Here is a 24,212-nt window from a genome sequence, read left to right on the forward strand (position 1 = left end):
CACAGAGAATTACAGTGCTGACACATATTCAAGTCGTCTGTTTTGTGTGTCAGATACAGAAGTTTGATACCTACACTGGAGCTGCAACAACAACCAATAAAGGAGAGGATTTGAGAATTTGGATTTTGCTCATGAGTGAGGCTAGAATGGACACGTGGATTGGTGCAGCATTGGCTGCACTGCAGCTGTGGTGCCAGTCCACTGTGGTGAAGTGGGAGCTGAGACAGAAGGCAAAGCCCTCAGTTTACCGGTGGATCTTCATTCCAATCCTCACCCATGGTCATGAACTCTTGGTAATGACCGAAAGAATCTGATCACGAGTTCAACAATCAAAATAAGATTCCTCAGGCTGGTGGCTGTACTCAGCCTTAGAGACAGGGTGGGGAGCTCGGAGATCCAGATGGAGCTCCAAGTAGACATTAATGACAATGCATATTGAATACGATATAATTAGTTCAAAGCAATTAATCCATAGTAGCATGAATCTGAATATGAGGGTGCAACAATCTTTGTGCTATAAAGGAGGAGGCTGGGGTGGAGGAGGTGAAGCTTTTCCAGCAGCAGCTGCAAGGTGTATCAGCATTAATGCAAGCAGGGATTGGTGAGAAGTATGTCATATTTAAATACACTGCTGTATTGAGAGAAAGAGCTGTGATTGGCTGTTGGAGCTGGGAGGTTGTAATTGGAATCAGCTGGCCATCAGATGATCACAGCTGGGCGTATGACCGAAATGAACTAACGCTGAGCTTCATTTCTTATAAAGAGAGATTTCAGCATCCACTCCAGTCTGCTGTGCACTGTAGGGCTGTAAATTACCATCTGGCATTAAAAAGGTTAAGAAAATGTGCTCAAGATAATGCTTTTACTTGCATATATGTAGCGATTTTGGCAGCTTATTACAATAATGAAGAATACAGCAATTTATGCTTGAATTGCAAAATAGTTTAACTTGAATAAAATGTGTAGGCATAAGCAGGAAATACATTTATCAGAAAGTCTTCAGTGGAAACATAATCATAAATCTAAAGCCTTCACTGTTGAGCGATCTGATGTTATGGTTAAACTTGTGACCGTGTTTACTGATGACTTTTCAGCTATGTGGCGCTGTTGACATAGTTACAACATTGTTAAAACACGAAACATTTTCTGTTATGTCTGAAATATGCTTAGAAGATATGAATTCAATGAAAAAAAATTAAAGGGGCTCTTTAAGTTTTGGGTATCCATTATCAACCTCAATGCATTTGAGTCACAAGTTAACACAGTCACTCATTAAACTGTAACACCCTTGGCGTGAAAAGACAGTAGATCGTGTTATTTAATTGTTTAATTGTCAGCTGTTGTTCTGATTGTTTTTACTCGAGGTGAGTGTGTCTGTATGATGTGAACTCAGACATGAAGTTTCTGAAGAAGCTACATTAGTTTAGCACACCTGGCAAACTTGAGGGTCAGGCTTCCTTTTACCTGGGATTGTAGAATCTACAGTGAGTCTTAAAACTTTTCTTTTGTCAAAACAGAACTGGCTGAGTAACTCATAGCACAAGAGACAGTGCAGGCAGTATGTATGTCAGACACAATAACATAAACATTACCGGTGTAGATACCAGATCGGTCCGGGGGCCTGCGCCTTCAACCTGCCCTTTTCAATGGTGTCACAAACATTGTTGACTACGGCAACTCCATGTGGACAAGCCAAAATGCGGACGAGTTGATTGATGGATAAATATTTGAATCATTCATTTCAAGATAGATATTCTTGTTTTTTACTTATTTTTTATAAAGTTCTTATTACTTTTTACTGTAAATTGTGTCTTTTTTCATGAACATTCTTTTTTTGTAGGTAATACTGATATTTAAAACTATTTAATAGTAGAAAGATATTTGTAATGAAAACTGCTTTAGTTGATAAAAGCAAAAAAATCATTTGTAATGTGTCATTTATTGCTTTTCATAAATATATTATTAGTTCTCTCTCAATTGAAATTTTGTTTAAGAGATCAATCACAGATCATCTTTCTGATAAACAGCAAAAGCAAACAGCAGTCATGGCCATTTCAGACACAGTAAATGTCACAGAATTAAAATATTTTATTCAAAATGATGTCTCTCACACCCTCAGCATCACCGCCAAACATACAGAGGGTTAAAAGCAGGGAATTTGGAGGTAAAGATAACGTTGAAGTATGAATAACATTATGTCCATGAGGTTAGCTTTCCAAGTTAGCGTTGTAGAAAGCTAACGGGTTTGCTATCCCATGGTGTGAGCTTCCAGCCAATAAAAATGTGAAGCCCTAACACATCTGGAACCTACACTGGCACTGAGAGCTAGCGCTGGTAATGCTAACAGTGCACCATAGAGCCACAAATCCTCCTGCAGCCAAGACAGCACACAGAGGAAAATACCAGCGGTGTGTCTGATGTTGAAAATGCACTCAGGATGTGACAGAGGACATTCAAAAAACGATTCCTAGACATTTTGAATCGATCCAGAATCATAGAAATAAAAATATCCAACTCTGACATGAATCCATTTTTATTATGATAAAATATATAATACACAACTAGGTTTATTTACTCTGTAATTACAGGTCTAGTAACTTCCAGCATTGATTTCTCTACCTTATATTTTATTATCATAAAACCTGGTGTATAAGACACACTTTTAACACTTTTTTAACTACAAGTAGTCTACACCCTATACACTACTATCGATATACAAGTTCAGTCAGACAACTCATATTTAAAACATTTATCTCAGCCGCATAACCTAGTTTGTGTTTGACTGATGCAGGTCAAAGCTGGCAGGGGCAAAGTAGACCGAGAGTCTGGAAATCTTGCAGGGTAAATAGACGGCCAACTGGGAGGATGTTTGCCAGGTGATTGGATCATGATGCGTGTCAAGTGTGAAATCAGCACAGCTCCAGTTGTGTGCCTGAACTAGGTCACAGGTGTCTCTCCATTACAGTATAAAATGCTGGGAGAGGCATGTTTATGCCAGTATAATCCATCTACAGTTTCACCACTGACATGCGCCATCATGAGTTTAAGTGCAGCCGCCTGCTGCAAGTGACCTGATGTTATTGAAAATTCATCATCGTTCATTCTGTTGTGCAAGCAGCCACTTAAGTGCACAAAGTATGTTGGGATATGTGGAGAGGCTGACTAGGCTGCATGGCAGCGACACTTTTTCACATCTTTTCTCTGTTATTCGGTCGTAACCCTGCTTTTAAAGAAGATGGTGGTGTACTGATCAGTAAATAAACCTTGAGGAGTGCTGGTCTGGTTGAAAAGACTCTTCAAGTTATGACGATAAGTGACCCGTGGAGGTGGGCAGTGCAGCCGGCTGTGGATCCCTACTTCTATAGTACTTCTTCATAAAGCCGTCAGCTTTACTGTGGGCTGAGAGTTCAACTACTGCGCTGATAGCTGGGAGGATTGCAAACTCAACATGGAGAAAAATGACGGTGTGAAAAGATCTACACAGCTGCACAGAAACTGAGAATTGTTGTGTTTGCTGACTGCACTGTGAACTGAGGATGGTTTAAACCTTTTTATCTGAAGGCTGGCTGCATCTTAGCCTATATGCTGGAGTTTACAGTGTATTCTGTGCAACAACAAACTTCTGCACACAGCCATTTCACAAGCTGTCCCTCTAAGTCCTCCCTCTGTATGCCAGTGGTGTCTTTACAGTGTGCCTATCCTTCATGCATACGTTCTTGAATTTTTTAGTGCACTGGATGTACCTCCCTCTGTGTGTTTATGCATCTGTTTCAACATATTTTAGCGTATAGCAGATATTCAAACAAGACAGAGTTAGCATGCAAGCAGCTGTAGCACCTGATGGTGACCTTATGTAAACCAGTCAACCTGCTGCTCCCACCGGCTGGCTGCACAGTCACACATCAGGAGGTCCCACTTGTGTTCTTACTCTCAAGTCATGCTTTATTCATGGAATGAACCAGCCTCGTCCTTTTCCTCCCCCTCTCCTCTAACAGACTCAGCCTGTACTCTTCAGCTTGTGCAGAAGTTGAACTTGAACTTTTGGAGTGATTTAAAGTACCCGTGGGTCAGCAACATTGACTATATTTTCATACTGACTATGCAGCTCTTTCTCTTTCTGTTAGATAAAGTCAGATAAATAAATGCTGGCATTTATAGTACTGGAGACATAAGGCCAATCCCATTTGCCCTTCCCCTTTGTCTACCCCTTCCCCATACCCCTCAAAACAGAGTGGTAAGGGTAGGGGTGAAAACCTTACCTTAAGAAATGAGACGCCACTTGATTGCTGTTCATCATCACACATTGCCAATAAACAGTGCGTCATAAGAGGTGACGACAAAGCTTCAGCCATCTTGTTCATACCATGATCTCTGTGTTGATCTCCATTTATTTGTACAGGTAAAAGCCTTGGTTTACACGTGTACATACCAGAAATACAATAAACTCCAATCCCTAGTAGCTAAAGATTAAATACATGAGAAATCACTGTTGTATTTTCTATAATCATTTATAAATGCCAAATATATTTACATTAATGCGTCTCCTTTATTGTCCGTTGTTTCATTTTGCAAGTGAACGCAGTGCATGGTGGGAAATTCACCATACCTCTTGGTTTCAAGGGCTTTGTAGCCCTTATCCTTCAATTCAAACGAGAATTGGGATACCCCTTACCTGAAGTGAACATGCAAAACCAAGTGGAAGGGCTACGCTAAGGGCTAAAGGGTAGAAATGGGATTGACCCATGATTTGGGGAACCAGTGAATTTAAAGCCATGCCACTCATGCTAACCACAGCACACATTAAACTCAAACATCAACCAGAAGTTTATTAATTCTTATGATCTCTGTGACGATCTGCAAAACTCATCTCATCAGTACTATTTTGGTCAAGGGTTCACCTGCAGTGTGTTTTAAGAAAAAAAAAAGAACCTAAGAGACCACAGTGTGCTAGCTAAGCTATCAGGCTACGAGCTAGCAAACAGACTTCTTTTGATTCAGTTGATAGTCAAGTGAGTGTCTATGATGAAATACAAGGTCTTGATTTTCAACACATTTTGAATCTGAAAGGATGCTCAAAATTGGATTTTTGCCAATATCCAAAATGCCACTATTTCCAAATTCATTTTAGCGTATACTATACTCCCCGGCCACTTCGTCCAGCTCTTCCCGGGGGATCCCGAGGTGTTCCCAGGCCAGCCAAGCAACATAGTCTCTCCAGCGTGTCCTGGGTCTTCTCCAGGTCCTCCTCCCAGTGGGACCTGCACCAGGGGAGGCATCCAGACCAGATGCCTGAGCCACCTCATCTGGCTCCCCTCAACATGGAGGAGCAGCGGCTCTACTCCAAGTCTCTCCCAGGTGGCCGAGCTTCTCACCCTATCTCTAAGGGAGAGCCCAGACACCCTGCAGAGGAAACTCATTTCAGCTGTCTGTAACCGTGATCTCGTTCTTTCGGTCACAACCCACAGCTCATGACCATAGGTGAGGGTAGGAATGTAGATCAACTGGTAAATTGAGAGCTTCGCCTTTTGACTCAGCTCTTTCTTCACCATGACAGACCGATGCAGAGAGCGCATCACTGCCGACGCCACACCGATCAATCCCCCACTCCATTCTTCCCTCACTTGTGAACAAGACCCCGAGATACTTGAACTCCTCCACTTGGGGCAGGATCTCATTCCCAACCTGGAGAGGGCATTCCACCCTTTTCCGACTGAGGACCATGGCCTCAGATTTGGAGGTGCCAATTCTCATCCCAGCCGCTTCACACAGTTAAGAACTGCTCCAGTGAGAGCTGTAGGTCACAGGCTGATGAAGCCAACAGAACCACATCATCCGCTAAAAGCAGAGACCTAATCCTGAGGCCACCGAACGAGACCCCCTCAACGCCCTGGCTAGAAATTCTGTCCATGAAAGTTATGAACAGAACCGGTGATAAAGGGCAGCCCTGGCGGAGTCCAACCTGCACCGGAAATGAGTCTGACTTACTTCTGGCGAGGCGGACCAAGCTCTGACACTGGTCGTACAGGGACTGAACCGCCCTTATCAGGGGTCAGTTGTGAGTACTGGCAGAAATTTTAATTGTTGCAAATACTGATATTTAACTTTCTAAGCAAATATCTGCTGACATGATGCAGAAATTATTGTGCATCATTAATATGAGTTATTTTAGTCTGATAAAATATGGTAATATAATCTATTTAGTCTGTTAAGTTTGGTCTATTAATGAGTTTTATGAAGTTCTTTCTGATCATCTTGACAATGATTTGCAGTAGGCATGTACACAGTTAAATGGTTAAATAAGTTTATCAAATTAGCTAAAACTAATATGTTTTTATAAACAGGCTTGAAATCTTGGTTTAATGCTCTTTTAAACTGTAATGAACCTCCTGCCACTAGAGGCTGCTGGAGCTTCACTTAATGGCTGCTGCCTTCCTGTCTTAGCTTTCCCACGGCACTTCATCGGACATTAATATGAGAAGCTTAACAGTGGCTTAGTGGTTAGCATTTGGTAGGAACGATGCGGTATGACAGTTTAACTAGAAAATGTAACAAGTGGACAGAAGTCAGCATGATTATTACTCGCTTTCATGACAGAATCAAGGTTTTGGAAAAATGTATTTGACATGTATTAAACTTAGTTTGAGACCTACTTTTCAGCCAAACTGCAGGAGGAGCTCTAAATCTTCTGACTTCACTGCCAGGCAGCTGTTGCCCTGTCCATCATAATATACAGCCTATAGACAGCACCTATCTGCTATCAGTGCTATCAGTGTTTAGAGATATATTACAACAAGCACAGAGATTTTCTTTACATAGGAAGGGATTTCCTCTCAGTTGAATGGCTAAGTATTTACCATTTGTAACACCTAGTACTACAATGGAGAATAATCACTTGCCCCGTATTGAGAGGTCTTGGAAAGTCAGACGGTCGCTGTGTATTTGTGTCATGAGGGGATTGGAGCGGAGGATTTCTCTCACATTGCGCAATGATTATGGCAATAACATGATAATCTTCCCGCTCTCTTTAAGCTCATTCTTTCTCACTGCAAATCCCAGCTGCTGTGAAATGGGAGAGGATATTTCTAAACGCTTAAGGGACAACCTCTGGTCACGTGAGTGGACCTTCTCAGCACCATCGTCTCATTCAGCCTCGGAGGCTTGCTTTGCGGTACGAGGGAGAATTAAAAGATAAAGTCAAATCCTAACCGAAAGAGAAAGTGCCTTATGGCTCAGAGTGGCTTTATGTGGATGTGCATGAGTGCATCGGTTGGCGTTTGTGTGTCCATTTAAGGATGTTGAAGTCAATATTGTGGCATGCAATAGGCCGAGGTTTTTCCTGAAGACTCTGATCCATGTGATAAAGTGTCATCCACCTGTGTCGATGCATTTCTCAAAGCCTGGTGGAAAAAATGATCTTATGCATACAGGTACAGCATGAGCACACAGTTCTTTATCTGTGTTCAAGAAACGAATCATGTTGCGCATAGATCATCTAACTCAAAGATCAGCTTTCGGGAGCTGCCAAATCGCCTACGAGCTGTCCTTCATCTCCGGGCTGAATCCAGGAGGGATTTACACCTTTATAGCAAGGGCGACCATGGGAAGAGAGTAAGAGATGGAGAGCGAACCGAAAAGGAGCAAATGATAGAGAAAGAGAGTTGATACAGAGGTGTGCTGAGCTCTCTGGCTCCCAGCGGAAACACCCTTTGCAGTGGAAAGGCACGGCTGCATTGGCTGCTCACAGATGTGTGGATTAGCTTCTGAAAAGTAGAAAGTTCCACTCCACGATCCCTGAGAGAGAGCCGAACACTCAGATAGTGGCTGCCCCCCCCCCATTCCCTCCCTTATTTTTCTTCTTCTACCGTCTCTAAAAACCAGTCAGCACAAGCGTTGCATTGCTACTGTAGCAGAGACTGCTGATCTCTTAGCAGCACAGTGAACTCGAAGAGGAGCTGTGAGTAATTGGATGGAGGAATGGGATTTACTCCATTTGGTTTTGCTTGAAGCGCCCACTTTTATTTTATGGAAAAGTATAAACAAGGTCAGGGGCCCATTTGCAGGTTATGTTTCTTCTTTGTAGAACTCATGAATTACCTTCAGTTTAAAAAGCGCTCAGTTAGGGAGTTGTGCTCAAGGTATCAAGCTAATGGGATTCTTAGCTAATCATAATGGTCTTGCTAATAGTCCCAAATGACTCGCTGGAATGCTCATTATGTTAATGGTTCATGTAAAACAATTTTTCTCTACCTAGAAAGAATATTATAGGAGTCATTTAATGCATGGTACGCATAATTTCCTCTTAAATACCTTCTCCTACTCTTTCATCACTCTTCCTGCCATCCATTGACCATATTCATTAGGAAGTCATTTTCCCTTAGGTCACAAAAAGCCTTGTTTTAGGTTGCAAGTTTAATCAAACTGATTAGAATCAGCTTTAATGGGTGGGTATTGACTCTGCTTAACTTTACTCTCCATGTGCAAACATTAAAAATTAAACAGGGGACTTCTAAACTGATCTTTATAAGCTTACACATTACCATAGTGAAGTGGTAAGAAGTGTAAAAGATGCTGTAGTAGACATCATATTAAAATATGCAACTATGTTAACTAACTAACACTACATGAAGATCATTTTTTACCGCTAATTATAGTAAGGGTGACATATATTACACCCCCTTTCCAGTCCTTTCCATCCTCCCATTATCTACACTGCTTATCCTGTTCCAGATCACAGGGGGCTGGAGACTACCACAACTGTCACTGGACAAGAGGCATGGTATACCCTGGACTGGACTGGACTGGACTGGACTGGACTAGACGACAGCCAATTGCAGGGCTAACTTAGAGAGACAACCAACCCCAATCAAACCCACACCTACAGGCTATTTTAGAGTCACCTCATCACTAATATTACAGTTAAATGATAAGCTAATAAAAGCATTTGTTAGCTGGTAATGAACTTCCTTGCATAGCAGTTGCAAACTCCTCTTGCATCGTGGGCTGAACCGTGGATAAATGAAAAGAATACCAGCAGAGCAGTACAACAGTTGCACAACCACAAAGATTAACAGCGTAGCTGCAATTTAAAGTCCCTGCAAAATGATTTTAAAAAATCATTATTTTAGGTTTGTTGTATGACAGTCCGCTGTGTTCTGAACCACGAGGACAACTTTGAGGCATGAAAAAAATCTTTAAGTTTGTAAAATTAAGCTTCAAAATCATGAAAAATGAGGCAATAAAATCTGCTCTGATTGGTGTGGGCGTGTCCGTTGAAAGAGCTGGAGCCACGCTCACTCGTGAGAAATAGCGTGGTGCAGTGATTATGTAACCTGACACGCCATCTGTTAAACCTCTCATAGACAGCGTTTGGGAAAGGGCAGAGCCTTTGAAAAAAAATTTGGAAGTTGATTGGATGAATGTTCCGTCTGTCGCATGTTTACGGGCCAGAACAACTCACTGCTGTTCTTTGTTCTTCTATTAACGAAGAAATGTTGTCAAGTTCTGATAAAACTGACGCTTTAGCAGCATCCACACTAATCTCTTCCGCCATTATTGCACCGGCCTCTTATTGCTGCTTGCTTATGTCACGGCTCCGCCGCTCCCAAAAGTACTGCCCCTCATCGCTGATTGGTTCTGTCACTTTCTAACTGAAATTGTAACTGCTGTTAAGAGGTGCCCCATTTCTAAGTCATGAGATGGCCCTTACACTTGGTTTTGAGGGGTGAGTTTAGACTGAGGGTTGAGCTTGAGGGTAAGATTACGGGTGAAGGGGAGAATTGGGATTCAGCCAATATCTACTTTTAACTGTCTTACAGATAGCATTTCTGTCACAGTAATTTTAAGTTTGATTTGATTGATTCTACTTAATAATGTTGAGTAGAGAAAATCTTGTGCAGAAGTGCAGTTATTCTTCAGTATCTCATAGTGTTTCCAGGTAAAGCTGATTGTTTCCAGACCCCCAAAAATGCCTAAAATACACAATCAATATTAGTGCTTTCTTTTTCTTTCAACTCACATACAACACTCCAAAAAAACACACTGGCAGCCAGGCAACAGCAGAACCATCATGACACACCGATTTTAGGTGCATACCAGCACCTGCACATTTCTACTGGCAAATCTGACAGAGCTCAATAATATAACTACAGAGAACTTCATTGTTCATGCAAAAGCAGCAGCTATTTATTGAGTTCAAATCTTTCCACTTAAACAAAATTACGCTCATAGTGCATATGCACTGCACAGGTTCTGCAGGCTACTCATCTACTACGTGAAGAAGAACTCAGTAACTGTTATGAAAGTCATTTTTCCTAACTATACAGAACAATTTAACATGCAAGCCAGTCTGTTAAGATACAGTTAAAAACCCAACAAACTCATGGTAAAGCAGCCAAATTCATGTCAGCCTGCCCAGGCCTGTTTTAACCAACACAATCTGATTGAAAATCGCCCAATTTTCTTATTTAATGGTGACATGAAAAACCACTTAGATGCACTACAGCCATTCTCTGGTGGTAGCTCTGCAGGAAAATTAATAGTTTTAAGAGTAAAAAAGTTGCATGAAACTTTAGATGTTTAAAAAATAAATGCATAACTTTGTAGAAATTCATCACTCATCCATCATCTCATGCTTTAGCTTGAAATATAACCCAATGTCTTGGAGATATCTACCATTTATTACACTTAAAGGGGAAATAAGGTAAAACGTAAATAATGCCAGTCATCAGACACCCTTCACTTAACAATTAGGACCACAGCAGTCAACTTCATAGCAGCATTTCTGCCTTCCTGACTAAGTAGGACATCATAGAAAACCTGGTCCACAGAAAGGCTGATTAGAGGTCAGAGCAGGACATGCACAGAGGCCAGGTTCAGACTGTCTCTGCGGGTGCAGACTGCTCTTTATCGCGTACACGCTGACTGCTCCGTAATGGGTCCGGAGGGTCTCAGGTCGCCTGCCAAGCAGACACATGAGCCATCTGTGCCCGGCGCTGCGAGGAAGTCTTCCTGGGCTTTTGGTCCCTATTCAGTCTCGTCGCCTCCGAGGTTCAGGTTGGGTCACTCTTTGAGAGCAGAACGCAGCAGACGGACAAGAACTAAGCGGTCTGGTGCAGTGGAGTGAGAGAGTGGAGGGACAGCTGCCAGAAAACTCAAATTCAGCATGTAGAAAGTTTTTTCTGAATGACTAATCTGCCACAGAGGGAAGCCGAGATAAATCTTGGGTTTTGGGATCCCCGTTGTGATAATGAGGTGGATTTTACTAGGAAAGGAAAACAGACTGGGAGATTAAATTGGATGTGAATGCAGCATTTGTGCATTAGCAGCAGCGTGTGGCGTACTGGGTGGTAGCTTTGTCCGTGTTAACCATGTTCGTGATGTTACGCTGATAACAGAGTGACCTTGTGTTGCTTATACGTCGCCCTTGACTACAGGAGTCTTTCCATTATCGGGGGCTGATTCCCACCACCATGAAATTGCCTGCATACACTCCGAAAGAGGAGTCTCACTCTTCCTGCCTCATCAACTCCCTGACACACGAATCATGAGTAACGTCAGACAAGCTCCCCTGCTCATCAGCTTACCATGGCTTCCCTCCATTTATAAAGCCAAATGGTGCCACAAATCTTCAGTGACGCGCCGCTTTCACGCACCCCTGTATCTGCGACATGCATTTATCAGGGGCCATGAGACATGTTTGTACGTAATTAATCATAGAGGTAGCGTCTGGCCTGATGAATGTCAGCGCGTGGCAGGAGACAGGCAGGGATTAGCCGACAGACCCAATCTCTCCTTGCTATCGTGGTGCCACCCCTGTTAATGAAGCCATCTCTGACAAATGCGGATGAGTGTGGCTTAGTAAACACAGAGTGGAGCGACAAGGTGGAGGAGAGGCAGGCTTTCATCACGCCTCCTTCTCCTCCTCGTCACTCCCACTGGTTTGAAAAAGACGAGCAAAGCTGCATTAACCCAGTTTGCTGCATATTGTTGTTGGCACGCCTGAGGAGATGAGGCCAGTGCTGGAGATGGGCTCACATATAAAAAAAGCTGTTGTGGTGTTTCTGTGTCGTGCAGTAAAGCTGCTGGAGTGACTGTGATGTGTTCCTCAGAGCCCTCTGTTCTTCCTGGCATGCATGCTGTTGTCAGCTTCCCCTCTTTGTGGCGAGCTATAAAAAGATCCTGCAATGATAAATGATGCTCTTACAGAGCTGCATTTGTGATGTCTGCATGTTCACGCTTAAGTACATCAAAGGTTTCCAACACCACGGTCCCATCTGCTGCTGGGTCCAAATGAAAATAAGATCAAGTTTATGGAGGCTAATTAAATAGCTGAAATCCCTTTTTCCCAGCGGTAGCTCTCCCTATTCTTTAATTAATCTAATTATAAATCATGTTTCAGCTGAGAAGGCTCAATCTGATAAATGTATGGAGGCATTATTGGTGCAAAACTCAAGAGCACATTTTAATATTTTGAAAACACGGGCTCAGATTTTTCTTCAACTTGCTTCAGCTTGCTTTCTCAGATTTCCTGCACTCGTGCTCAAACCCTTCTCCTCTCAATTTAGTTGATTTTGCTGGTTTATGAAACTGTCACTCTGATTTTTCTGTATCATGCATATGAAACTTCTTTGCTGCACCCTAAACTTGCTCTAAACTTTCATATGTACGAAACTTCTGTGCATGCACTCAAAACTTTCTCTCATATAAAGCTTCTTTGCACTCACCCAACATTTAAAGGGGATATTAAATGGAAAAAAAAAAATACTTTTTCAGGTTTTTCTGACAAAAGTATGTGCCTCTGGCCTGTCCACAATCCCCTCAAGTACCAGAAAACCCCACCCCAACTCTCTTTCTCCACCTTTCATAAAAAGTGTGTTGAAACAAGCCGTTCTCAGATTTTCCCCTCATGATGTCATCTGACGAGTTAGCCCCGCCCCCAGGTTTGGTTGGCCCTCCCCGCTTGGAAGAAAGTTCTGCCCTCCTCACCTGATCAAGATCAGGAGTGCCATATCCATTAAGCCACATCCATTTCCTGAGAGGGGTGTGGTCAGGGGCGGAGTCAGACAGCTCAGTAACATTTAAAGCTGCAGACTCACAACAGCTCGTTCTGAGCAAGGCTGAAACAGAGGGGTTTTTTTAGACATAAAAATGTAATGCTGGAGTGTTTTCAGCCACAAACTTCACAGGCATGTTTTAGGGACCTCAGAGACCAATATAAACTTGCCTTTAAAGGGTAAAATATGTCCCCTTTAATATGTATGCAGCCTATGACAGGCTAAACTTTCTCTCATCTGCAGTGATGCCAACTCCTCAGTAAGGACTGCTAGTAAGGACAGCAGCTTTTGGCTGTCCTAAATGTCGACAGAAGTCACTCAGTGACATCATTGCCCGCTTTGCATAATTGTCCGTATGCATTTAATTGTAATGGATGCTGTAGGAGAGAGGAATAACATCATGAGGGAGAAGAAAAGTGAGGTTAAAAAACGTCTTAATATGTTTAGAACTACAAATGAACTTTCTTCTGGCGATTCTTGTTTTTATAATGTCACAAGTCCAACCCTCCTCTTTTGTCTGGGCTTGGAACCGGCAAAAATGACTCAAAAGAGATACTCTGGTGGAATGACTTCAAATTCTAGTTTTAGTTTTTTTATTCTATTTTTTTAAGTTTAGTTTTCTTAAGTTTGGTTTTGTTTTAAACTTTATGGTCCACTTAAAAGCCTACAACAAATTGCAGTAAAACATGAGCATTTTTAGCCATAACTTTAAGGATATTTTTCTATTTTGTTGATTTATTTTTTGTGTACAACCTACATTAACAATCTAAATGGACCAAAAAGAGACACTAGAAAAAAACTGTCAAAGTGCCTTCACAGTGCGGTTAACCTGCAGTCTGGACATGGAGGGGTGAACGTCTCCTGCTCTGACTGCAGCTGAGACGGACTGGTGCGTGAGGACTGGGCTGCCTGTGAGTGCTCTGGGATGGGGAGGGGCCCACAGTGTTACCCGCTGCTCACTGAAAGGAGTCTCCAAAAGTTTCCAATAAAGCCAGAAAAAGTCGCTAGATTTGTCGCCAGTTAAGTGATGGGAATTTTGGCTTTTTTCAGTGAGCCGCATAATTCGGCTCCCACACGGCTCTTCATTCTGATACTAGTTATGTCCGTTTGACCTGCCAGATTTAGCAATGTCATGACATATGACTGATATTTATGCGTGTATTTTAGTCCAGCTGTGCTCAATTCTTTGAGTTGATGAAAATAACATGCTATTATTTCTAATTTCTAGTTTCTGCCCCCCCCAAACACCTTGTGCCCCTAATGTGAGATGTGCCTGTGGAAGTGTATGCTGATCAATCACATAACACACAAACAACATACATAAAAGTAATAGTTATAAATGGCTCTCAAACATGGTTTCTGGCTCCTCTCGTTCACAGCCTGCTCTTTGAACCGGCTCATTCACGAATGACTCGGCACTATGCCAGTCTGAAAACTCGTTAAATACAGTAACAAAGTTGCTAAGTTAGCAACACTGCTCATACGTACAAAACTGAAATGCACAAGTGCTAAACTTTCTCTCATATGTATCAAACTTCTCTGTACATGCTCACACACTGCACACCTCTTCTCATACGTATGAAACTTCTGTGCCTGCTCTAAAATTTTTCTCACATATACGAAAATTTTCAGTGCATGGTCTTAACTTCTTGTTCATGTACAAAACTTAACTGTACAACTAAACTTTCTCTCATATGTACCAAACTTATTTGCACAAGCTCTTAACATTCTCTCGTACGTATGAAACCAACCTGTGAAAGCTGTACTTAATACTTCACTTCACTGCACGTGCTCTAAACTTTCTACGTACGAAACTTTTCTGCAGGCGCTTAAAACTTTCTTGCACACATACAAACCTTCTCTGTGCATGCTCTTAACTTGAGAGAATGGTTTGAGCATGAGAGCAGGAAATTTCAGCGAGCTACTAAAGATCTGAAAGCAATCAGACCTCAAAGAGAAAATCCAAGCACATGGAGGCAGTTTGGATTACAAAGGCAGGTTTTAATGGAAAATGTAAAGAAAAATCTGAGCCCAAAATCAACAAGCTATGCACTAAAAACATTAAAATGCCCTCTAAGGTTTTGCAACTATAATGACTCCATATAATTGCCTCTTGTATTACTTAAGTAAACATTTGACCTGGATTGTCAGAAAAATGGATTCGATATTATTGCATAGGCGCATCCTAGGGAGCAGCATCTAGCAAACAAGCAGCCGTAATGAATGGTGGGGATGGAAATTAGCCTGCACATTATTTATAATCCTAATACAGTTTGAATAATTGCATTCTTCTACATCTAAATTGAGTCCCACATTCTGCTCAGCAGCCATACATAGATGGATCACCCCATGGGCTTAATGAGGAAATAATTTAACAAAGTTTTTCACTTTATCCCCTCTCTTTACAGAGCGCCTTTATCCCTCTGAATATTTATAATCGTGAGGTTTTTCTTCATTAGGAAGAAGCAGGCTGAGAGGTAGATAATTGCTGTATTCAATGATGAGTGTAATTAGTTGCTGGCAAATATCGAGTGAAGTGATTTTAATGCTACATGAGTCATGACAGCCCTGCAGAGCAGTTATCGAGAGAAAACAAAGCAGGGGGTTAAGAGACGTGAAAACCATGCAGAGGAAGAAGTCCTCTGAAACTTGTAAGGAGTCAGTCTTGAGTACCGGTGCGTGACATTTAGAGATTTAATTCTTGATTTGAATTAGGTGAATTGGAGTGATGTTAGACACGCTGGTTGATCTCTCCCACGGCGCCTCTAAATACAACACAGACTGCAGAAGAGCCTGAAATTGGTTTAACTAAAGATGAGCAAATTCCCCCGAATAAATGCTCCACACGGGGCTCTTTTACACTTTGGGTGGGGTACTATTAATTTACAGTGTTAACTACAGGTTTCTCCTGTTTTTATGTTAGCTCTGGTTGCATTATTCCATCTCCTTCTGTGGAGCATGGACGTTCCTCTGAACTGTAGCATAATAAACTGTAATTTCTAAGCCAGTTAGCCTAACTCATTTATTTGTGTTTGTAAAAGTCATTTTTTAAAATTTGGATGTATGTATATGTCGTATTTATCAGAACAAACTCTGTCAGCAGTAGCTAATGTTACATTCTGTGTTTAGGCTGGGGTAGATTGATATTTTAGAGAAGGAACAATACGATTCATTGTTGACAAAAGTTGTGACAGAATTTACCGCCAGCTTAGTTTTCAGAGAGAGAGATTGATGAGGAGTAATCCATCTCACATCCTTATCATCTTTTCTGAGAGTTGCATGCTACATGCAGTTTTGATGCAAATGACTTGGAGGCAGAAACATTTGTTTGTTGGGTGCTTAATTCTGACAAATATTTGCATCTTTAATTGTGTCACTTGCCCTAGTGCACTATTGTGCTTGTACCTATGGCTGCTCATTGTCTGTCAGTAACTTTTCTAATTATGATACTTGGCCTTTGCCTATCTGGGCCTTGGGTGCTGCCATCGAATCTATGTCTGTAAATGTTGAGAGCATGGAAGTTGTAGAGCAGTTCACCTACCTTGGCAGCATAATCCATCAATCCACTGAGTGCGAGGCTGAGCTCAACCACAGGCTTGAACTCTCGCACAGGGTGTGGGGTTTGCTGAGCCAAACAGTGTCTTTAAGTCCTTGGTCCTTCCAGTCTTACTATACTCTTGTGAAGCCTGGATGTTGATTGATGGCCAGAGGGGCTGACTGGACTCCTTTTGTGATATCTACTTTTTTGGTATCATTGGTAAGACCGTGTGTCTAATGCTGATAAACAAAGACGGGAAGTGTCAGTGGATGGATGGATGGATGGATGGATGGATGGGTGGGTGGGTGGATGGATGGATGGATGGATGAATGGGTGGGTGGGTGGATGGATGGATGAATGGATGGATTCAAAACTGGATTTACAGGCTACAATTTAATGCACTGAGGATTCTTTATAATACAGAACAATTTTACTTGATGTGATCATTTTGGTTCCAATTTGATCAGATGCAAATTAATTGTGGAATCTAAATAACTTTCTGTTTTAAAAAAAAAAATAGAAAAAAGGGGGAAACAAGATTATTTCAAAGTAGGATAAGTGTCTTTGAGTTTATCTGTAAGAGGCAGAATAAAAAAAAATGTAATTTGCCATAGAAACAGAAATTAAATCAGAGTTAACAATAAAAGGACATTTGGATAAACACAATGCCAATGCTCTGTTTGCCTGCTTTTATAGGAGAACAGTGGTTTAAAATAATACTGTAAACAGTCAAACAAAAACAGTAATGTAATTGTACTTACTGAATCAATACCATTAAAGATGCTGATAATTCAAATGTAGTAAGAAAATCAAAAGCATTTTTGAATAGAGGAAGCTTTGGGAGTTTACTCTAGCCTGTAATCCGTCTTGCTTTTGCAGCACCTCTGCTGATCAGTGCAGCTCAAACATAAGCTGTGTGACATACAGAAACATTATGAAACATAACTATATTTCAGCAAGAATCCCTACTTAAAGTGCTGTGCAAGCAAGAAATGAATATTTTATGCTCTATATGGGCAATCCTGTTCTGAAACTCAGCGACTGTGTAGATACTGTACGGTTCACTGCACAATCATACGTCTCCCTCTGATTTTAGTCTTTACTTCAGCCTCCGCTCGTCTTTCTGCTTGTTTTATGACTAATCTTTGTGTTCTCTCTTCCCTCTGCCCCTCCCATCTTTTTCCTTCTAAGGTAACTACTACGGGACCCCAAAGCCCCCAGCAGAGCCCAACCTGGTGCAGCCCGACCTAGTGGATCAGGTGCTGTTTGATGAAGACTATGGCGGCGAGGTTCCCAGGAAACGCACCACCTCAGTCAGTAAAATGGACAGGAAGGACAGCGCGGTCCCCGAGGAGGAAGACGATGATGAGAGGCCTCCACTGGTCAATGGATTGCCTGGTCAGTAAATGTCAGAGCTCAGGATGTCATGTTAAATAATGGCGATTGTGCTGTACTGTTTGTCCTTTGGTTGTGGGATTGCCATGTTGGGTCACTGTCACTGTCTCGGATGACATGAAGACTTTGGCTGGTTGCAGACTGCAGTTTGATGGGGCCTATTGGGGTTTGGGGGCCCAACAGCACCATCCAGGGCGTATTCATCAAATAAAAGAGCAGTCAAACATTGCTGCAGCTGAAAAGAGGTTCGGGGGTTTAGTTACACTGCAAATATACTTAAATACACATGAGTTTATGCGGTCAGTTTTACACTAGTAAAACAAATCCAGCCCACCGCACTGATGTCAAGCATGCTTGATAAACTGCATATAAAACCTGGATGATTACAGAAGTACTTTCTGAGGACAGCAGTAGCCAATGAGAGAGAGATTCCTACAATGAGAGGAAGCTGCTGACAAGGTTACCAGCAACAGTAAACATATTAGCCCTTAAGGCTGGCTTTAGCTAGCATGCTATTGTTGAGAGATATTAGCACTGACAGTTAAAATCTCACCTCCAGTTTTTGCTGAAGAACAGAGCTGACTGCATCTGCCCAAACATTTCCTCATACAGACTTGTTGAGCCTTGTGCAGAGGGTTGTTGTCAGCCCATGTTGTGTTTACACCTGCGCCCCCACCAGATCACGTGAGATCATACGAGATCACGTGATCAGGTGCTGCTCCCTCTGGCTCACAAAATGATCTTTGTAGTGTCCTTAAGTCAGTAATGCACTATTATATTTCTGCAGTTTGCAAAAGTTTGAGATATGACTGAAGAATTTAAGTTTTTGCTTGTGTATATGATGTAGCTCAAGTCCGAATCAGACATTTTTAAATGGTATCTCATTTTTTTTAATGATATTCAGATGAACATTTAATGAAGGTTATAGTCAGGTAAGCACGATAGCTTTCTCTCGTCTCATGTTCAGCAGTTTTAAATCAGTCATGGGAAAACAAATCCAAAATTATCAATGTTAAAGTTCTGTCTATGTTGTTTGTTGTAGGGTAAATGAATAAAATAGAGTGATGCAATCATGATGTGCATACACGTATACTGAGCATCTAATCAGAATAGAAACATTTATACTTTAGACATGTGGGATCACATCTGACTGCATACAAACACCACTCTCGCTGTATGCCTCCTCTACTCATCCCCTTGCTGTGCAATGGAGTTTTCTGCTTTTCTCTCTCCAGTCTACGACTTAAGATTTCTGATTTTTTTTTCTTTATTTCAAAATAAACCAATATCATGTACTACAACTGATATTTTTTTGCTGCTTTCTCCAAATAAACTCAAAGCTCAGCAGAGTAAATTTCTGCAGGACGACCTTCAGACATGCTCAGAAGAGGGAGCATCTTATCCCCAACCAGGACGCGACGCTAGAAACAAGAATCAAAAAAGGAATCTATACAATCCACCCCACTCATTTAGAACAAAATTTCTTTCCAAATGGTCTGTTTCAGATTGATTGATTTATTTATGTGGCACATTTTCTTTCTTATCAGGCTTTAATTTCACTGATTTGAGTCCACATGAACACAGCTACTGTTACCATCATGACAGGAGTAACGTTCCACTACTTGTGCATCCGTGCACACTGTCTTTTAGACCTTTTTTGGTGTTTCATGCGTCATGTCAGCCTTGAACAGGAAAAGTGATGCCTGAAAGATCTTTGACATAACTAAAGACAATAACCAAGACTGGCTGCAGACCAGTCAGACGCCCCCTCTTGCAGACCAGTACTGTGAGATGCCAAATCTGTCAGAACCTATTTTTTTATGTAATTTTAGAAGTGTTTAAATTCATCTTTGTTCATGAACTAAGTCTGTCAGTTGAATTCATGAACTAACCACGTCGCCAACATTACAGACCAAGCAACATTTCATAAATGAAACAGGAAAAAGGGTCTGATATGACATCTAATCCCAGAATAAATTATGTAAAGCCCTGTTTTAGAATTAGTTAGCTGAAGGGTGTCTCACTTTAGCTCAGTTAGCTTTAGCTAAAGCTAACATAGCTTCACTAGCTATGTGGTTATGTTACATTACTACAAGTGTGATGATAGATGTAAGGCCAATGTAGTTAAGATTGCTTTTTTAAGCTTTCTTTTTGCTAAAGTTAGCAAAGCTAGAGCGAGCCACATTCATGCAACAACTACTAAAGGAGATCTAGCTTTAGCAAACATAGCATCATCTAATATAACTTGCTTTACTTTAAATTTGACTGTGTAGCGATGTTACCCATGTAGCTTACATAGCTAATGTAACGTTATTAACTTTAGATTTAGCTTGAAACCTATGCAGCTCATTTAGTTAATGTAGCTTCATTAACCATCAAGTTAGCTGAATTAGCTACATTGTTACATAATCTACATAGCTAACATAGGTTCATTAGCTTTATGTTTATCTATGTAGCTACATTATTTATGTAGCTAGTGTTGCTTTGTTAGCTTTAGATTTAGCTGCATTAGCTAGGTAGCTACATTATCTACATAGCTAATATTGTTTGTTAGCTTTAGATCTATCTACATAGCTATGTTTTCTACCTACCTGATATAACTTTAGTAGCTTTAGCCTTAGCCATGTTAGCTAATGTAGCTTAGTTAGCTTTTGATTTAGCTGTATTAGCTAGGTAGCTACATTATCTACCTGACATTGATTCATTACCTTTAGATTTATCTACATAGCTATATTGTCTTTGTAGCTAGTGTAGCTTTGCTAGCTTTAGCCATTGCTCTGTTAGCTATGTTAGGGTGATTTCAGGGAGGACCATGTAAGCAGACTGCAAGCAGACTGTCTACTCGACTTTATTGAACGTTTGCAATCAGGTTTTGCATGTCAGGTTTTCGACTTTTTACTTTTGGTATCCTAACACTGACTTTAAACCATATATGAGGTTAAATCTGATTTATTTTGAAGGTTTTAGTGTGCGTTTCCATTATGACAATTGTGGCATCTCACTGTAGTGGTCTGCATGGTGCGGTGTCTGAGATCTGCGGTCTCAAGCCAGACTGTCTTGCAATTACCTGCAGCACAAGATGTGTGATCTGAAACTTGCACATCACAAGCACTTCACAGTTTGATGCTTAATCATATAAGCAGTGAGAGCACAAATAGAAACCAGCAGAGACAGTCAACAGGCAGCCTTGCATCACATTGTTTGCATGCCCTGTTAGCACACTACTTGTGAGTATACCAGAGCAGGGAGGATTAGCCTGTTAATGATGAGAGTTATAAGTGGAGATACGATCCCGTTAAGTTGTGTGGAGGGAAAATCTGAACGTTTCTGTTGAGCCAAGGTAAAAGCCACCATCATAGTGAACATCAGCGAGATTGGAGGAGGTCGTTCCACAGTGTTCACTGGCCTGTGGTCAGTTGTCACTGGGCTTATCTACCTGTATTTAGTTAAATCCAGCAATTTGCACAGCCTCAAACAGTGCTCTGCAGGCTTTGGTGTAGCTGCTTTCCAGCACCTGTATGCTTAGCAAGGTGTTAGTTCATATCAGTAGCACTTTGGTGATATTTCAGTTCTGTCTGATGAAGGATGCGTATTATTTTTGAGTTGTCAACTGAGCCATCTGGGAGTTTTTTTTTGTTTTTTTTTAATGAAATGCGCCACTTCAAAGCAAAGTGGTGGTGTTTATTTCCATAACTGAGGCAAATTTGTGACAATGAAGAAATGAGACAACTCAAATAGTCAGGTTAGTGAAAATGATCATCCCTATTTTACACCCACATATTCAAATATGGTGTTTACACTCCTGATAGAAATCCTCTGCAGTGGCTCTTTGGTTGTCCGCTGTGGTAAACTGTGCCACAGTTCACCTTGACAAAGACTCATCCAGAAAGCAGGACGCTGTATGTGATCAATCAGGATGAGTCCTCAGCTCTCTGAGGAAATAATCTGTCCTTAATGCTTACAAGGACAACAGCCCGCTACAGAAATAGGTTACATATTGTACACCATACCAAGCTTCATCTAAAAGGAGGAGTGAAGTTAATGCTGAGCCGAGTCCAAGCTGAAAATGTTTCCTTTTTTCTTTTTATAGAGTGAAACATTGTTTTGACAGCCAAATCTCAAACACTGCTTGCTCAGCTGTACAAAGGATTCACAGAAATCCAAAGTCTGTTTACCCAACCGCTCTGTCATATTGAAATCAAACACAAACTGATGCCCAGACATCCAGTAGTTCTTTTTATGGAGAGAAACCAGTCACAAATGACTGCTCGGCTTCAGCCAGCAGTTGAGGAGAGGAAGTCTCAGACCGGCCATAGATGGGCAGAATTATGCTTGAATGAAAATCGAGGTTAATGGAAAATATGAGCTCTGAGTCTCGACACTCTTCACTGCAGATTTCCCCCATCTTCGCTCAGACTACCCTGAAAACCCCTCGCTTTTCCCTGCAGTCCCTCTAGAACCCATATGGGCTGTATGGTCGAGCAGGCTCTCACCCTGCTGTGAACTTAATGACCTCGGCTCTCCTTCAGACTCTGCCTGCAGGTCCATTCTCCAAGTGTTTACATGCTGCAGCACGTAAGGCATCTTCAAACGGATGTGCATATACTCTGATAGTTTGTGTTCGTAAATATTAACTGAGTTAATGATGCGCTGCAAATATATCAGTATAAAAGCACATTAAGATAGCCTTTAATGGGAGTTTCTACTCTGGTCTGTTTGGATTCTGGCAGCAGGTTGCCAATTAGCCTTTTCACACATGCACAAAACTTTAAAAAAGTATCAAGGTTTGGGGGTTAGCTGCATGTATGAACACAAATGAACACACTGTTCGCCTTATTTCTGGCTAAAAAGCCCTAACAATTTCCACACGCAGTCAAGTTGAGTTATTGTGTGAACACAGCAGGTGATATTCCAGAAAAAGGCGTTGATGACATTCATATCCGGCATGTGAAAGGTGTAAAAATAGTGCCATTACATGGAAACTGCCTCACACTTCTTTTGTGCTCACCTGTATGTTCTTTTCCTCTCTCGAGCTAATACTACAGATACAAGTAGTGTTGATATAACACCAGCATCAAACATGGGTGATCATCTGCCATCTTGGATAAGTTGCAAATAAGTTGCACTGTGACTTCTGTAGTGTCTTTCTGACATCATATTTTGCTTCTTGAGAGCATCCTCAGTTGATGATCACTGGTTTAAGATGTCCTTAGTGCAAAGAGATGTCAGACTATTTACCGACCTCTGCCTGCACATTCAGTCCAGGCAGGTGGACATTAACCTGCAAGGATGACTTAAGTCTGGGGGTACTAGCAATGCTAACATTAGCCATAGATGTGTCAGCAGATCAACAGAGTTTTGGTTTTACTTTTGAAAAATGTTAAATTCCTGTTAAACCAACTAGTAAATTCACTGTATGGTGTTGTTCATGTCCTGCAAGCTGTGTGTGACCATTGCAATCTCCATGCATGTAATGAAACTTTCATGTTGGGGTTTTTTTTTAACGTCATGTTTCACCTCCCGTTTGACAGTAAAAGTCTCCCCCTGTAAGATGCATGCGCAGAAAACCAACTCAGGAATATTTCAGGGGGCAATCTGCCTGAAATTTTCCAAAGTGCATGTGTGAAAACAGCTTTACTGTTGTGTATAGATTAGCTAATTACCAAGCTGCATGAACTGGAAACTCAGGCTTTGGCTGTCTCCCTGCTTCTGTTCTCTCTCAGTCAAATATTGATACATAACAAGCACATTATTTAGAAATGGTGAACCGAGAGTTTCACTGGAATACTTCAAAGCCGTCCATTATCAGTAATTAAATGACACCCTGCAGCCAATCAGGATTGAGTCCCCCCCCAGACCGTGGTATAATACAGGTGGAATAATCTTTAGGAAATGCATCATCCAGAATTGCTTTTATGTTGTGTGAGTAACATCCTCTGGCATCATCCTCTGCTGCTCCACATAAAGAGAAAAGGATGAAAAGCACTTGTTTTATCCCTTTTTAACATCCTCTGAGGGAAGGCATGAAGTTCTGAGTGAATTAGGAGAGCCTTTGTTGTTTGTTTCGTATTCATTGTAGAGCAATTTCAAATTAAAGGGGAAGATGTACAAATGCAACAGAACTTATGTGAAGAGCAGCAGTAAAATATTAGTCATACAAAAACCGCCATGGGGCTCAAATGGCCCTTTTTAGTGTGAATCCCTGCCTCTATCATTGCAACCCACGG

The 24,212-nt window shown here is 41.4% G+C and overlaps 1 protein-coding gene across 2 annotated transcripts in view; it reads left to right on the forward strand.

Moving 5' to 3' along the window:
- Positions 1–24,212, forward strand: part of LOC121506925 (membrane-associated guanylate kinase, WW and PDZ domain-containing protein 3) — a 395,012-nt gene that overhangs the window by 293,278 nt on the left and 77,522 nt on the right. For both annotated transcript variants that reach the window (XM_041782974.1, XM_041782975.1), the window contains exon 4: positions 17,782–17,988. In XM_041782974.1, the coding sequence (XP_041638908.1) occupies positions 17,782–17,988 (207 nt within the window). The remainder of the gene's footprint in view (positions 1–17,781; positions 17,989–24,212) is intronic.

Source organism: Cheilinus undulatus, linkage group 3 (genome assembly GCF_018320785.1).
Source record: "Cheilinus undulatus linkage group 3, ASM1832078v1, whole genome shotgun sequence".
Classification (NCBI taxonomy): Eukaryota; Metazoa; Chordata; class Actinopteri; order Labriformes; family Labridae; genus Cheilinus; species Cheilinus undulatus.